Genomic DNA, 14606 nt, shown 5'->3' on the forward strand with positions numbered 1-14606 from the left:
TTCCTCCCTCAAAAACTGCGTCACAAGGCCCCTGAGAATGTTCACGGGGCACCTCGTTCTGGGCGGAACCTGCCTCACCGCATGGAAGAACGACCTCGACTCCAATTGGCTGTCGCCCAGGGCAACCAAGGATGCGGGGGGCACGCGGGGGCTCCGGCCGGTATTTAAAGGCTGCCGCCGCCCGCCGCACCTCAGTCCAGCCAGGACGGTGACGGGGAAGCACCTGGGTTGAGAGGGAGCAGCAAGGTAACGCGCACCCCCTGCCTCCCTGTCCCCAGCCCACGCCTCCACCGAGGCGGGTGTGTGTGGGGCCCGGGAGCAGGTCTCACTGCGCGTCACCCACCAACACCTTCCTCCCCCCACCATCCTTACCCAGCCCTAGTCCCACCCAACCCACTTGGGCGAGGCCACCCGGGTGCGAAGAACCAGAAATTAAGCTTCCGAGCGAGGAGAGAAGAGGGGTCCTTCTGTAGAGAAAGGCGTGATCCTAGTGGCAGACACGTGGTGCTGCACAGAGAGACAAGGCTCCTCAGACCGTCGTCAGATCTGGCCAAACTTGACGACAGCTTCCAGGACGCTTCTATTTAGACCTCTTGGAGCTCTCTGAATCATGACCCAGACCCTCAACACAAGAGAGGACCCTCTTAACCTGGGTGGTGGCTGGGCATCCTCTGCCCCGTTACGCACCTGGTCTTCCTGCCACCGAAGGCGCAGGGGTGCTCCGACTTACAAGCGGCGGCAAGGCCGCTATTGCCCCAAGGCCGAGTATGAGCCCCCAAGGAAACAGCCAAAGCAACAGCACGGCCCCGGCCCTTGGTACCACCCACCCCGACGTCCCTGTTGGGCCCTGTATTCTAACTGGGGACGCTGGGGAGGGCCTTGGTGCCCACCTCCAGCAGGATTCTGGAAGCCCCCTGGCGGGGTGCAAGTGATCCGGGTATATGGCCTGCACCCACTCTGCCTTTGCTGCTGCTCCTGCTGGCGCGGGCCCTGGAACCCCGGCTGGCCGAGGCCTCCCGGCAGGAAGAAGCGCTGGGGCCGCTGGGGCCGCTGGGGCCGCCGGGGCCGCGGCCTGCGCCGCCACCCTCGCCGCCCCTTTCGGAGGAGCCCGCCTGTGGATCTGAGCACGCTGCTGCGGCCGGTCAACCTGTATGGGTGGCGGGCACCCGGCATGCGGGCGCCGCGCAACACCACCCAGTTCATCATGAACCAAATCTATGAAGACATGCGGCAGCAGGAGAAGCTGGAGCGCCAGCAGGAGGCACTGCGGGCGCAGCAGGCCCAGGCCAGCGGCATGGCCTCCCCGGCCGGCACCTTTGGAAACGCACCCCCCAGCGGTGGCGAGGAAGACGCGGAGCTGCAGGAAGCTTTTGTGCAGAATCCCTCTCTAGTCTTCAGTCCTGACCTGGAAGAGGAAAATCAGTCTCCCACCCCTCGACAGCTGGAAGAGGAAGAGGAGAGAAATGAGGAGGAGGAGGAGGAGTGTGACGAGGAGTGTGATGGAAAGGAGTTGGAGAGCGATGAGGAGGATGAAGAGTCAGATACCAAGGATGAAGCGGAGGTGGAAGAGGCTGACTATGTGGGGGAGGAGGAGGAGGAGGAGGAAGACGAGGAGGAAGACGAGGAAGAGGAGGAGCAGGAGGAGGAGGAGATGGAAGAGGAAGAGGAGGGGCTGCAGGAGGATGAGCAGAGGGAGGAAGAGAATCATTTGCCTCTGGAAATGCCTTTATCAATCCTAGTGGGGGCTGAAGAAGAGAGAGAGAACTTTATTAACTGTACTTATTTAAGCCCCCAACAGCTAATTCCCGAAGTCCCACAGGAAGGTCTCCTCATGGTACAGGACATTTAACTGTTAGACATCAGGAAAGGGGCAGAGGAATGGGATGGAACTGATATGAGGCTAAAATGATTTAGCAGCTTATTAAAGACCAATTAAAAAGTGAGTTCCATTAATAAAGATATCTATGTAAACCCCTTCTTTGGCCATTATAAAATGTTTAAAAACTTGGTGTGTTTGTGTATGACTGTGGGTGGGGGTGGGGGAGCTTTCCAATATAATTTAACTGGAAATGATTAAAGGCCAAATATTTTATTATTACAGTTTGAATATTTTCATTTGGTGTTTTCCCCTCTAGATGCTTGAGGTTTTTTGTTTTTTAAATTCTGGCAATGCTGAAACCTGTTTCTTTTATAACAAATGTATACACCTTAGTTACTTAATGAGCCTGGAATCAACAGATATTTTTTGACTGTTTCATGCCTGAGAAGGCTGTGCCATGTCTATTGTATGTCCATCAGTGATCTTAACATGATAGCTGAAACCATTTTGAAATGCCTATTTTAATATATTTTTTTTCTTGTAGACTTTCCACTTTCAGCATTCATTGCTGATGGTTGTGTTTTGGTAACCCCATCTGCAGTCTCTGGTGGCATTGCTCATGTATATTCCTTGTTCCACAGTACTATGGATCTTCCTCAGAAGAACATGAAGTTGCTTCTGTGGAACTGGTTATCTGCCATGGCCTCAACAATCCATAAATCCATGCATGGAGAGGATTCCCCATGGTCAGAAGTCAACTTGCCCATCTAGTTAAAATCCAAGGTAACTGCAAACACTGGAACAGAGCTTAGATTTTGGAGCCTTGTTCCTAGATACATTTCTTGTCATAAGTTCACAAGAATAATAAAAATAGTTTTTGCAGAATGGATTTTTAAAAAAAAAAAAAGATGATTGGCCTTTTGGGAGTGGAATTTTTTTAAATTTCTTTTCCAGTTGTCTTCCTTATAAAGGAGAGTAAAACAAGTATGTTGTAAGTGCAAGATGACATGAGCTACTTTGTAATGTCTAAACAATTTCCTGTGGAGAATTCATCATTCTAAATAACAGTTTCTATTCATTTTTAGGAAGTAATGCATTTCTTCTTGGGCCCTGAGTCTCATAACTTAATAAAGGTTCCAGCCACAGTATATTTCCAGAACAACTCTAGATGAAGAATTTGAGCCTGTCTTCCCCAAAATTACATCTTTTGACAAACTGTACTTCTAGGTAGAGCTTGAACCACTATTCAGTATTTAGTGAGGAGAAGATTTTATCCATGACACTCAATCACTAAATTTTAAGTATGTTCTTATTAAAGAAACACTTTCATTTAGAATTGAACTTTTTCACAATTACATCTGGACAATTCTCAAGTTATTCTTATGAAAGATTCCACTTTTCCATTACAGAATTCAGCACACATTAATTGCCTCCACGTGCACGCAATATTATCCACTAGTCCTTGTAAAGGATGTGAACGTGAGCAGCGCCTCAGGAGTTTAGTTCATGGACCACTATTGTTTATAGAACTACTAGGGGCCAAGCGCTGCAAATAGTGATAAGGATACAACAGTGAATACGGAAAATCCCCACTCTCACGTTGCTTGCCGTTTAGTCGACAGGACAGACAACTAAAATTAGACAAATTAACTCACTGCAAAAACTCTGAAAGAAATGCACCATTATGAGTATATATCACAAGGGAACCCAAGAGTGAAGCTGGGGATGTTCACTGGGGGCAGAGGGAGGCTAATAAAGGCCAGAGTTGGGAGGAGCTTGGGAGAACTCAAGTGCCTCTGAGGAACTGAGGACAGAAGGACCAGAGTGTCCTGAAGGAGCAGCCAATGAGCAGTGAGAGAGGTAGGCAGAACCATATCTGCTCATTGCTGTATTATCCGTATCTTCTGAATAGACACCAGCAAGAATTAATGAAAGGAGAAAACAGTCATCGATGATTCTCTACCTGAACTCATTTTTTATTATCCAGATAGTGTGATGGTCCCTTTAGTAAGCCTGAAGGCTGATATGAAAAGATGAAATCACGTCGGGGCACAGGAGGGTTGGTCATCCCAGTACACCTAGTCCACTTTTCAGAGAACTTCCCACCCACTACCACGTGATGACTGGGTCCTCGGGGTTGCTTCTCAGCGTGGTTGGAGCCCCACGGTTCTCAGCCCCATGGAGACCCTCGCACTACTTGATTCAGGAGTATCAGTGTGTTAGTGTGGCTCTGAATAAACTCAGTCTTTAGCTTCAGAGGTAAGCACACTTGAAGGAAAATCACAATTTCCTAAAATTCTCATAAAGTTATTTCAAACTTAATGAGTGGACACAATGCTAATGGGGTGTCACTTAGCTATGTCTCTCAAGAATGCAGGTATTTTCTTTTCAACTGTCAGAAAAACAACATAAATCATAAATATGTTTAGAAGGCGTAGGCTTGATAAAAATCTTTGGTGTCTATTCTCGGGTGTTTTTACACTCAGAGATGCTGGTATTTTCCTTTCTAGTGATTGACAGCATTTCTTGATTTATCTTCATTACTTTGTTTCCACAGTAAATTAAAAGGATTTTTTTTCCCCTGTGAAAATATTAGTCTTCTAAGGATGGTAAATACACTTGACATTTAGAGATCAACTCTGAATTCTGAGTATGGTTTCATAAAATGTTATAATATCTGCATATGAGGACAAGTCATTCCAACATATTTAGTTCCATTAAAATAAACACAAGAGGTGAAATAACCCAGCTACACCAGACCGGCAGAGTCTGGGAAGAAAACAATACAAATAACACCCCATAGGTGGTCTTGGGGCAAGGGAGTGAACAGGATTAAAAAAAAAACAGCTGCTTTAGTTTAATTTTGATTTTAGGGGTATAATAAAATGATACATGCATCTAAGCTGTTTGTATTTAGACAGGTTCAAATTAATGTAATCACAATTGAAAACTGCTCTTAATATTAATGCTCCTGAATCACGTTGGCCTTGATTATCCGTGTATTTAAAGCAAAATCAGAATGTGGCTTAGCTGTTTCAGTACTAGCATTTTTCTGCATCTATCTGGGTTTTAGCCAATTAATGGAACATAGCCTGACTTCAAGGTGAGCGGATGGAAGAGAGTCTAGGCATCATCTGTGTGTTGTCACTGCTGCTTGAGAGACTGATGGCAGAAGTCTTGAGTCTCTGTCATCCTCAAACATAGCTGTCATACCCCATTACCACTCACATCTACCGTGAAGAACAAACAACTGAATATTTAAGAAGCATTTCATGGTAGACTGTAAATCACTGTTAACCATTATACAAAAACTATGTTTTATAATCAAAATTATCATCTCAGTTACTGAACATTAGGTCAGTCTAGATTTATTAACAAGACTCAGGAAATCTCATTGCAATTTTGTTGGACTGAGATATCTAGACATTACTGTTGTTATCACTGAACTAAACAGGAACCAGCTTGTCTTGGAAATTCAGTTTTGGCTTCCATTAAAGAGTGTACAAAGGCAGTGGCCTGGCACCTTAATATTGAAAGTATGGTCCAAGAACCAACGGTAGAGGCACCACCTGACACTTTGTTAGAAATGCCAATGCCCAGGCTCCACCCAGACCTACTGAGTTAGAAGCTGCCTTGCAGAAAGACGTCTAAGTGATATGCATGCACACTAAAGATGAAGCAGCTCTCTGCTTTAGGGGTTTGATTCATTACAGAGCCCTCTTGGGAATTTAATGATTAACATTGAGGTTTGTGGGTTCAAAATTTTATTTAACACCTGTGTGACTAAGGCATGTTCCTGAAATTCTGGCTTCTTATTTTCCTCATCTGTAGTGTCTATCTATCTCATGGGATTAAATGAGATTATGATGATTAAATGGGTCAATATTTACCAAACACTCAGAACAGTGATATTTAGTATCTATCAGTTATAATATTTAATAAATGCACACATGAGACCATTGACACATTATGTGGTATGTAAAAGTCAGTTTTTAGTAATTAGGGCAACTATAAATGCAATATCTCATGAAATAATTAACAAAATGATTCATTAACTGTCTTGTTTTCTCTTGGAAAACTGCAATCAGGTATACTACTTTGAATTGCACATATCATAAAGACCAATTAAATCTCTAAAGCTGGATTCATTCCCCAAATACACTTTCTGTCCTTTATCTCCTCCCCTTACCACCGGGTCATGATGTTTCCTTTCTTTGTATGGCAAACATTGATACCCTAATAGCTCCTGCTAAGAATTACTCACTCAAGTCAAGATCGTCCTTCCCCATACAGGAAAAGCATCTTTTCAAAATCAAAATGCATGTATCATAATGCTTAAAGAAGGTTCTGTCTTATGCTGCTCCTGATGATAGTGAAAATTCCAATAAATGTTAAAATCCTGTTACAAGTCACTTACGTAGAACATTAGGCTGTTCAGAACAGTGATCTAAAATTTCAAACAACATTTAAGCACGTGCAAGATTTTAGCATACATTATCACATATAACCACACTATGAACCAATGCTTTATTTCCCTTTTACAGATGAAGGACCTGAAATTAAAAGAAGTAAATGGTTTCAGGACCTAAAGTCTAGGTCCGAAGTTGTGGGTCCACTATATTAATGGAACATATCTCCCTGTTATCTTATTTAAACAATCTTTCTAGGAACAAAATTTCCTTTAATAAGCTTGACTTGAGTTCCAAAGACGGTAGAAAAAAAAGAGAGTCTCTTCAATGTGGGGCTGCATGCCAGGCAATCAATGGTACCTAAGGAAGGAATACTGATATCTGTGTCTCAATTGTAATTTTTAGTAGTAGTTTAACAGCTTTTATAATTCATATGATGACAATCTGACAATTGTTGATTAATACCTTTATGTGTGTGCCAATATACACATATTTGGTAGGAAAAAAATATGAGTGGAAAAAAATTAGTCTAAGTTATTGTGGCACTAGTCATCTATAGTTAAAGCAAAATAAAAATTTTACTTTAGAAAAATATTCGTAAGAAGTTATAGGTGTATAAGATAACTGATTAACATTCATAATGCTAACATATCATTGAAGGTTCTGTCTTATGCTAGCCCTAAAGAAAAACTATTGGTATTAGCATCTTCTCATGTTTTCATATGGCATTTGAACTTTCTATAAATGATCGACATATCTGTTATCATGAAATATTTGAGTATTCTCTCCTATAAATATATTTAGACTTTTAACATGTCCCTTTTAGTTCTAGTGATTTAAGACTTTAAACTGGTATTAATTTATCAGTTCTCACAAAAATTGCTACTATATTAGGTAATTCATATGACATTTTTCATTAAATAGCACTCTACAAAAAGCAAAATTAGAATTCTGCAATATATAATTGTACTTTTTATAATTTCCATTGATTGTAGAATTCCCTTGAGCTGGAAGATTATTATATACAGTGACAAGCTGAGGTCAACACTAAGTATGTTTACCCCTGCTCCCAGTGGATTTTCCAAAGTCAATGTTAGTTTTTTATTTTTTCCTTAAAAAAAGGGAATATTTTGTTTTCCTTTTGCTTATAAATTTTTAATGAATTCCACACTATTTCCTGCAATAAACCCATGACCTCAGAGTATATACTAGCACAAATATTCAAATACAAAACAAAGTTAATAAAACTAACTTTCCTTTCTCTCATTTACTTTCTATCTTGCTTCTTATGCAGAACATAAGCTTGACAACTATTAATATTAAGGTGCCACCTAGTGGCAAAGGTAAAACATTTAAATAAAAACATTAATGATCACTGTGTTCCTATTGTATTTACACATTTGGAGCAGGACAAATGGTACACTGATACATTAAAGGGAGTATTGTAAATGTGTTGGCACAAAGAATCATATTAAAATATTTATATTGTTTATTTGAATGTGTTCCCATATGCCATGGTGTTTAATAATAGCATCTTTTTGCCCTATGAATCTAAGCCATAAATATCAACTATCAAAGTTTGTAAAGGAAGGAGGAAAAACATAGACCCACAAGAGTCCTTGGATTTCTATAGACTGTCATTTATAATAATTTTACACTGCAAATGAAAGTTTAAAGGCATTACTACAAGATTCTATTTTGAATTCCCTTTGACATTAACCCCACTAATTAACATTAGCAATCTGTACTGACAGTATGTGTGTTTTGCTTTTAATACTGACAACAGAAAAGAAAGTTAATAAATTTGGAATTTATCTTTATATGCTTGAATATTAAATCCAAATTGCTAAACTAAATAATGCTTAATGCTTTAATCCTGAGAAATAAAAATGAGACTATATGTCCATTGGCCTAGATTTAAATGCAAGACTTGTGATAGTCAATTACCTCCTGGGACTTGAGCATCATGTAATTTATTAATGATCACAGCCACTAATAAGAGCAGAATTTGTTAGGGAAAGAGGCAAAACCTGTTTATTTGTACGTCTGGTATCCAGAGGATACTTTATACTTTGTTACTGCCTTATTTCCAGCTCTTTCCAGCTGTTTAACCACTTCTATTGGGAGCATAAATCAGTGCTAAGGATTGGCTCTGCCTCAGACTGAGACAGTTTTCACATTTACAACTTAGTCATGCATTCATCAATCGTCCCAGAGTAGATTCTTCTCTTTATATTTCCCTCACATTCACTCCATTAATAATTCCATTATCCTTTGAAAATTATAGCTGTCTGTGATTCTTTTCTGCCTAGAAAAATCTATAGGGTAAGGAACTGATTTTCTATTTCCAGTGCAGAGTCTTGCATATAAGAAGCCCTCAATAAACAGCTTTAATATAAAAAAATAAAACTACATCTATAAAATGAATTGTGATTATTAGGTAGTTCCAACAGGGAAGCATAGTGACTTATTAAGTGCATACTAAAATCACTTTCAGTAGGAAAACATAAAGAAGAGTCAGCAAGGAAGAAGCTGTTAAAGTAGCAGGTACCCAACCACATCTCTGGCACCCTGAACTGTGTTATACAATAGACTGGTGCTCACAGATAGACAGAGCCTCATAGCAACTGAACACAGAACCTTTTACTGTTAGAAGAAAGTTTTTGGCTCCAACATGCTGGGTCACAGGATCATGAGTATGAACCTCCTTGATAATGCTCACAGCAATGATTCTCCTCTAAAGTGCACCTGAAAATACATTTTATTATAACTCTGCAACTTAAAATACGTGGTTTAGAAACTTGAAACAGCCAACACTTACTTTATTCCATGTTTAAACCAGCATTTGTTGAGCCCTTACCCTGTGCCAGGGCCTGGGCTAAAAACATATGCTTAGCTTATCAATGAGAGAGTGGATGCTAAGAGCTATTGAGCACCTTAGCAGAGTCATACAGCTAGTGGGTGGCAGAGGCTGGAAGCCACACAGTCTGTTTCCTTATAGCATTTACTCTGTGAAGTGGATGGGAGTAGGGTGAAATTTTAAACTCAGTCCAGATTATTCAAGGATATAACTCTGAGTCAATATTCAAAGGCAAACGTTTGCAGTCATACTGTGTATTGTAATTCTGTTCTGGAAAAATGCTGAGTCTCAGTAATTGATGTCCAAAGGTTCTGTGATAAATTATTTATGGGATGAGAGGTTTCAAAGAGATAAAAGAAGCAAAGTGCAAAGCTGAGCTAGAATATTCACATCATTAGAGACGTTTCCTGGCCCCTTTCCCTTTTCTTCTAAGGTGAAAGTATAACGCTCACTCTGATTACAGAATTTCTAATTCTCTAAATTAGGAATCATCTGTCACTAATGGAAGTGGGTGGAAATGAAAAATTGCTAGCTGCTGGCAGGAGAAGAGCCTGAGGGCTGCAACATGGCAGTCACAGTTAGGGGAAAAAAAGTAAATACAGTATAAAAAGTAAAGGCAGTAGCCAACAGAACGGGGTCAATTGAAAGCATCTGGGTCTAATGAAGAATCCAAGTGTAAAAGCTGAGAAAGGTTTGCCGTAAGGAAGGTATCAGGAATTAGAGTAAGAATCTAAATAGGAAATGTGGATGAAACAAAAAGAAATAAGAGCTTAGCTAGGAATAATTCTACATAAGGTATTACAATGCCTGTGTCCTAAGATTACCAACAGACTCAGCCATATGTATGGGCAAAAGAAGGGCATTTACATCTTGGTGTACCTTTAAAGCCCACTTTCCTTAAAATAGTTTCTACTGGTCAATGGCATGTTCATGGTCTGTCTAGCTAGTGTAAACATCTCACCTTAAGCTTCCGTACACCTTTAGTTTAAGACAAATTTTATCCTAATAAGTCATCTATTAGATCTGTATATATCAGTTTAGAGTTAGCAATTAATAATGCCTGATGAATATATTAGCCTGGATTCGTTTATTCAGCATGACAAAGTTGCTGCTTTGAGGGAAAGAGGGCCTGTAAAGTAATAGAACAGGGTTAAGATTCACTGGGGATTCAAATAGTGTGATGCATTGATGATGAAGGTTAGGAGGAGAAAGCTCACTGGATTAGACTACATATGCAAGACAGCTCCACAAGGGTTTTGTTAAAATCCTGGAGGTCAAGTATGTTTTAGAATGCAGAATTTTTCAGCATTTAGAGTGTTCATTATCATTAGCCATCTTTACATGAAAACTATAGGACACTCAATTTTAGACTCATAACACATCTACTTTGCAAGCACAAGTTAATCTGTGTAAATGAATTTAACATATCTTAGGGGTATTACAAATGGGCTGACGAGATATTTAAATAAGTTTACCAGGCAGTGATCAAATGTCAAGTTTAGTTATCCAGGTAGATAAATTTACAATCCATCTTAATGTATTTAAGAATCTTTTCTATTCCATTAGCAAAGTTACTACTCATTCCTAAGATATTTATGTATAATTATGTGATTATATATGTGTCATTTTATATTACAGAACATAATTATTATAAATATTATATTATATAATATAAATATATAACATAAAATATATTATATATAATATATATAACATTATATATATTATATAATAACGACTTTGCATAGTAGTTCCCTTTGGTGGCCATTATTTGTTGATTACCTATAAAGATGTTTAGGCTAGGATAACCTAAAAAGAGATGAGAATAATTTATATTTGCCTTACAAATGTTAATTATGCCTTGTACAGTAGATTAACTTCTTTTCTTTAAATTATGTTTTTCTCTTTTCTTGGCAGGGGAGTGGTATCTTTAATCAACCCACATATAAAGCAGCAGGTAGGACTCTGGAGACCCTTCATTCATTCGCTTATCCATTGTGCTTTGTTTCCCTCCTAAATGTTGGGCATTCGGTATATCCTAAGTGCTACAGATAACATCGAAGGGTTATCGTCAAAATATTTAACTACTGGTACTATGCCTACCAATTAACCAGAACAGACACTGACCAAATAGTACCCTGGAAATGACTACATATAAAGCAGTCTCTGCTTCCAAGGAGCTTACCATTTACTGGGGAAGACTGAGGAATTAATAGCTAAACAGTATGACCAACTGATCTAATGAGGGTAAACACAAGACAATAAAACTTCTTCCTTCAAATAATCCATAAAGCTGTTTTCTCCCTATTTAAACTTTTGCCTACAGTATATAATTCTTGATACATTAAAAACTCACAATCCAGAAGCATCTAATTAACCCAAAATTGTTCATCTTCAGAACATATGATTTAACTCAAAATTATTTTTTAGGGATTTTTCGGAGAGAGTTAACTTTTGAAGGTAGCCACTTTTTTTTTTTAAATAGGACGTACATTTCTCAAAGTTAGTAAATCATCCCTTTAAACCTACCTTAAAGATTTGTTGCTTTCTTTCAAGTTCCCATATTTATAATATAGCATGTAAAGATTACTACATGAATCAAATTTCATATTGAATGTGCTTTCAGAAAACGTAGTGATTCCAAAACATCAGAAACTGAAGCAAAGAAAAATAGCCCATTTTCACCTCAATCAACCAACTAAATTATCTCCCACTCCACTTGCTCTGATTTGGGACCTAGTCATAAATGCTCTGAAGCAAATGAGTTTAAGGAGAAAAAAAGTTTGTTCATTTCCAAGACTTAATTGAGATAGAAATCTTTGACATGTTAGGCTCGAACATTTTCAGGATTCTAATTAAAATCTGTGACTACTTTAAAATTAAAGAATTTTCCCCAAATGTAATTTTAATCCCTGTAATCAAATGTCAGGATATCTATTTTCTAAATATATTTCTAGATACAGAGGAAAAAGAAGTCAAGCCCTAATGCATAAGCAGAAGCTATATGCAGTTCTAAAGTTTAGGAATCAGTACAAAGTTAGGCATAAATACATATTCTAGGCCCACCAGTTAGCTGGGTTTCATAGGTGGCCTACTACCTCATTTACTGAAATATGAGAACACCTTACATGTTTTTATTCTTAAATACGTCACCAGGAATTATGCAGCATGTGTGGTGCATTGCAGATGTTGATTTAACTCATAATTTCCCCTAGGTGGCGATCTTTTCAAAGAAGCGTTGCCTGAACCTCACCTAAAAGAATAGAGCTGGTGGCACCTAATATTTATACCTTATTCTAGCTGATGGTTTCATCTCTATCGGGAGAACACACACACAGACACACACACACACACACACACACACACACACAGACACACACACACACACACACACAACTTAAGGATACTATTGTTTCGAATTCTGTCTCCAAAATCTCACAAAATTGAGGAGATGAAGTGTTACCTACTTTAAATACACGTTTGAGAAAAAGACGTTTCAAAACATTAGTTTGCATTAAGCTGGGGTTTTAATTAACCCAGGAGGTGACTGAAACATTTCACTCAAATTTTAGTTTCTCGATTGTCTAAAACTCTTTTCTAAAATTCTGAGATTATTAATTAATGAAATGCTTCATTGATCTCTTCAGATTTTTTCTCACACTCTTTTGTGGGTATTTCACTTGTAAATGAGACAAAGTGGTAAGCAGGGCTAAGCCTACTGACATTTTAGACTCTTCCATAATATATTGAAAAACAGAGACAATAACATAGAAAAAGAGACTACATAAAATAAATGTAAAAAAAAGATATACAGTGAAAAATATTCTAAAATTCACGAAGATACAATCTTTTTTTTCTCTTCCCACATTCTTCTTACCCTGATAATCTTCTAAGACACTCACCTATTCACACTCAACTTTTGTGTGTGTGTGTGTATAAACTTAGCTTTCCTCTGCTTTGGAATTTCACCTTTCATTTTTGCTTTGTGTTTAAATTTTTCATTGTTCCATCTTAAGGTTTAACCTTCAAGAGATGTAGGGGTGGCAATGAAGCATGATTCCAGCATCTCTTTCCCTTCTAAATGCTGTCTCAGAATAATTTGAAATATCCTATAATCCTCCAAAAGAACAAATGGATATAGAATTTAAGTACCAATTAACATTCATGTAGATATTTGCAAGGCAAGTTCACTTTATATATTTTAACACTTTTAACAATCTTGGGCAGTCAGAAAAGCAGGAACTGTCACTACAGATAAACTTTGAAGAAATTAAGGTCTTTAATCAGGGTTAAAAACTGAGAAGCCAGCAATCAAAGCCTGTTCTTTTTCCTTTGTAGGTTCCACAGGTTTTGGCTATATCCAGCTCTTGGCAATGACACCCAAATTCTGTCCCCTCTGCCTTCCCTTGGCTGCCACCTGCCCACACATACTGCAAGTTTACTGTTGTATCCCATGAGAGGAGCTGTTTCAAGTTTGAAGGGAAGTTTCTCTGGCTAAATGGCCCCTGGATCGATCGAACGTCTCAGCTTTCTGCTTGGTACCCTGAGTGGAGGCCATCAGCAATAAAGGTGAGCTCTGGCTTTCAGTGCACTCACACTAAAACTTTTCCCTGAGTTTCCTTTGACTCTTTGACAGGGTAATTTCCATGTCTCTGGCCACTGCTCAAAATACAAAGCCCACCATCCCCTGATATCTCAGTTTATAATCCCTCCTCCCTTCTGCCCTGAAGACTCACTGATGTCCCCTCTCTCTCACCCCTCTTCTCATCATTGCCCTCCTATAATCTTTCCCTCGTTACCTTCGGAAACGTCGGATCATGACAAGCTACGTCACTTACATTTGCAGGGCCCACTGCAAATGTAAATGTAGGCCTCCTTGTGCAAAAGGCAGGGGGTGGGGAGCCTTTTTCTTTTCTTCTGGGATCTCTCTCTAAACCTATTCTCATGGTTTTTCTTATTACCAGTGTCATGCTCCCTCAGATAAGGGGCGAAGACAGACTTGCACAGGAACCTGAGTCCTGCTCCGCAACTGTGAGTGTGGGGCTTGTATTCCTGATCCCCACCCCTTCCCACGCCTGCATCTAGGTCCCCTGGAGGTGGCAGCAGTCACTGGGCAGTGGGGTCAGGGCAGAGGGAGCAGGTGGCTGAGATCTTGCCCAGGGAGGCAAGACAACAGGTGATCTGAGGTTCTAAGCCCCCTGTGAGTTCTCTATTATCCCAATTTTATCAAAGATAAAATTGACAAGACTTTCAATGTGATAGTCACAGAGTACACAGTCCCTTCTGAGAGCAACGCCCTGTGTGAGGACACTAGGAGCACACACAGGAAATCTGGTGGACCCTGCCGTGGCTTTGCCAGCATTCCCAACCTTTTCACAGACAGAGCCTTCTGTCCTCCTGAAATCTGGCTCCTCTGAGGAACTTGGCTTCCTTTGGAGCTTCTGGATCATGCATTGCTTATCCTTTCATGTTCATGGGATCTGGGGTGGGGGTAGGAGTCCTTAACTCCCAGCTCTGT

General features: G+C 39.7%; 1 protein-coding gene and 1 long non-coding RNA gene across 2 annotated transcripts; both read left to right on the top strand.

Moving 5' to 3' along the window:
* Positions 1–203: 203 nt before the first annotated feature.
* CCER1 (coiled-coil glutamate rich protein 1) lies at positions 204–2007 on the top strand. The gene is made up of 2 exons (XM_006197890.3): positions 204–246; positions 377–2007. Exon 2 carries the CDS (start codon positions 611–613, stop codon positions 1847–1849), a length of 1239 nt encoding a protein of 412 aa, XP_006197952.1. The 5' UTR covers positions 204–246; positions 377–610; the 3' UTR covers positions 1850–2007.
* An 8996-nt stretch (positions 2008–11003) lies between these two features.
* On the top strand, positions 11004–14119 carry LOC140700215 (uncharacterized). The gene is made up of 3 exons (XR_012078542.1): positions 11004–11045; positions 13427–13657; positions 14053–14119. It is a non-coding gene; the product is annotated as an uncharacterized lncRNA (long non-coding RNA).
* Positions 14120–14606: the final 487 nt, after the last annotated feature.

The sequence above is a fragment of the Vicugna pacos genome, chromosome 12 (genome assembly GCF_048564905.1).
Source record: "Vicugna pacos chromosome 12, VicPac4, whole genome shotgun sequence".
In the NCBI taxonomy this organism is placed as follows: Eukaryota; Metazoa; Chordata; class Mammalia; order Artiodactyla; family Camelidae; genus Vicugna; species Vicugna pacos.

Coding starts and splice junctions, on each gene's coding strand:
- CCER1 (XM_006197890.3), top strand. CDS start 611: ATGACCCAGACCCTCAACACAAGAGAGGACCCTCTTAACCTGGGTGGT.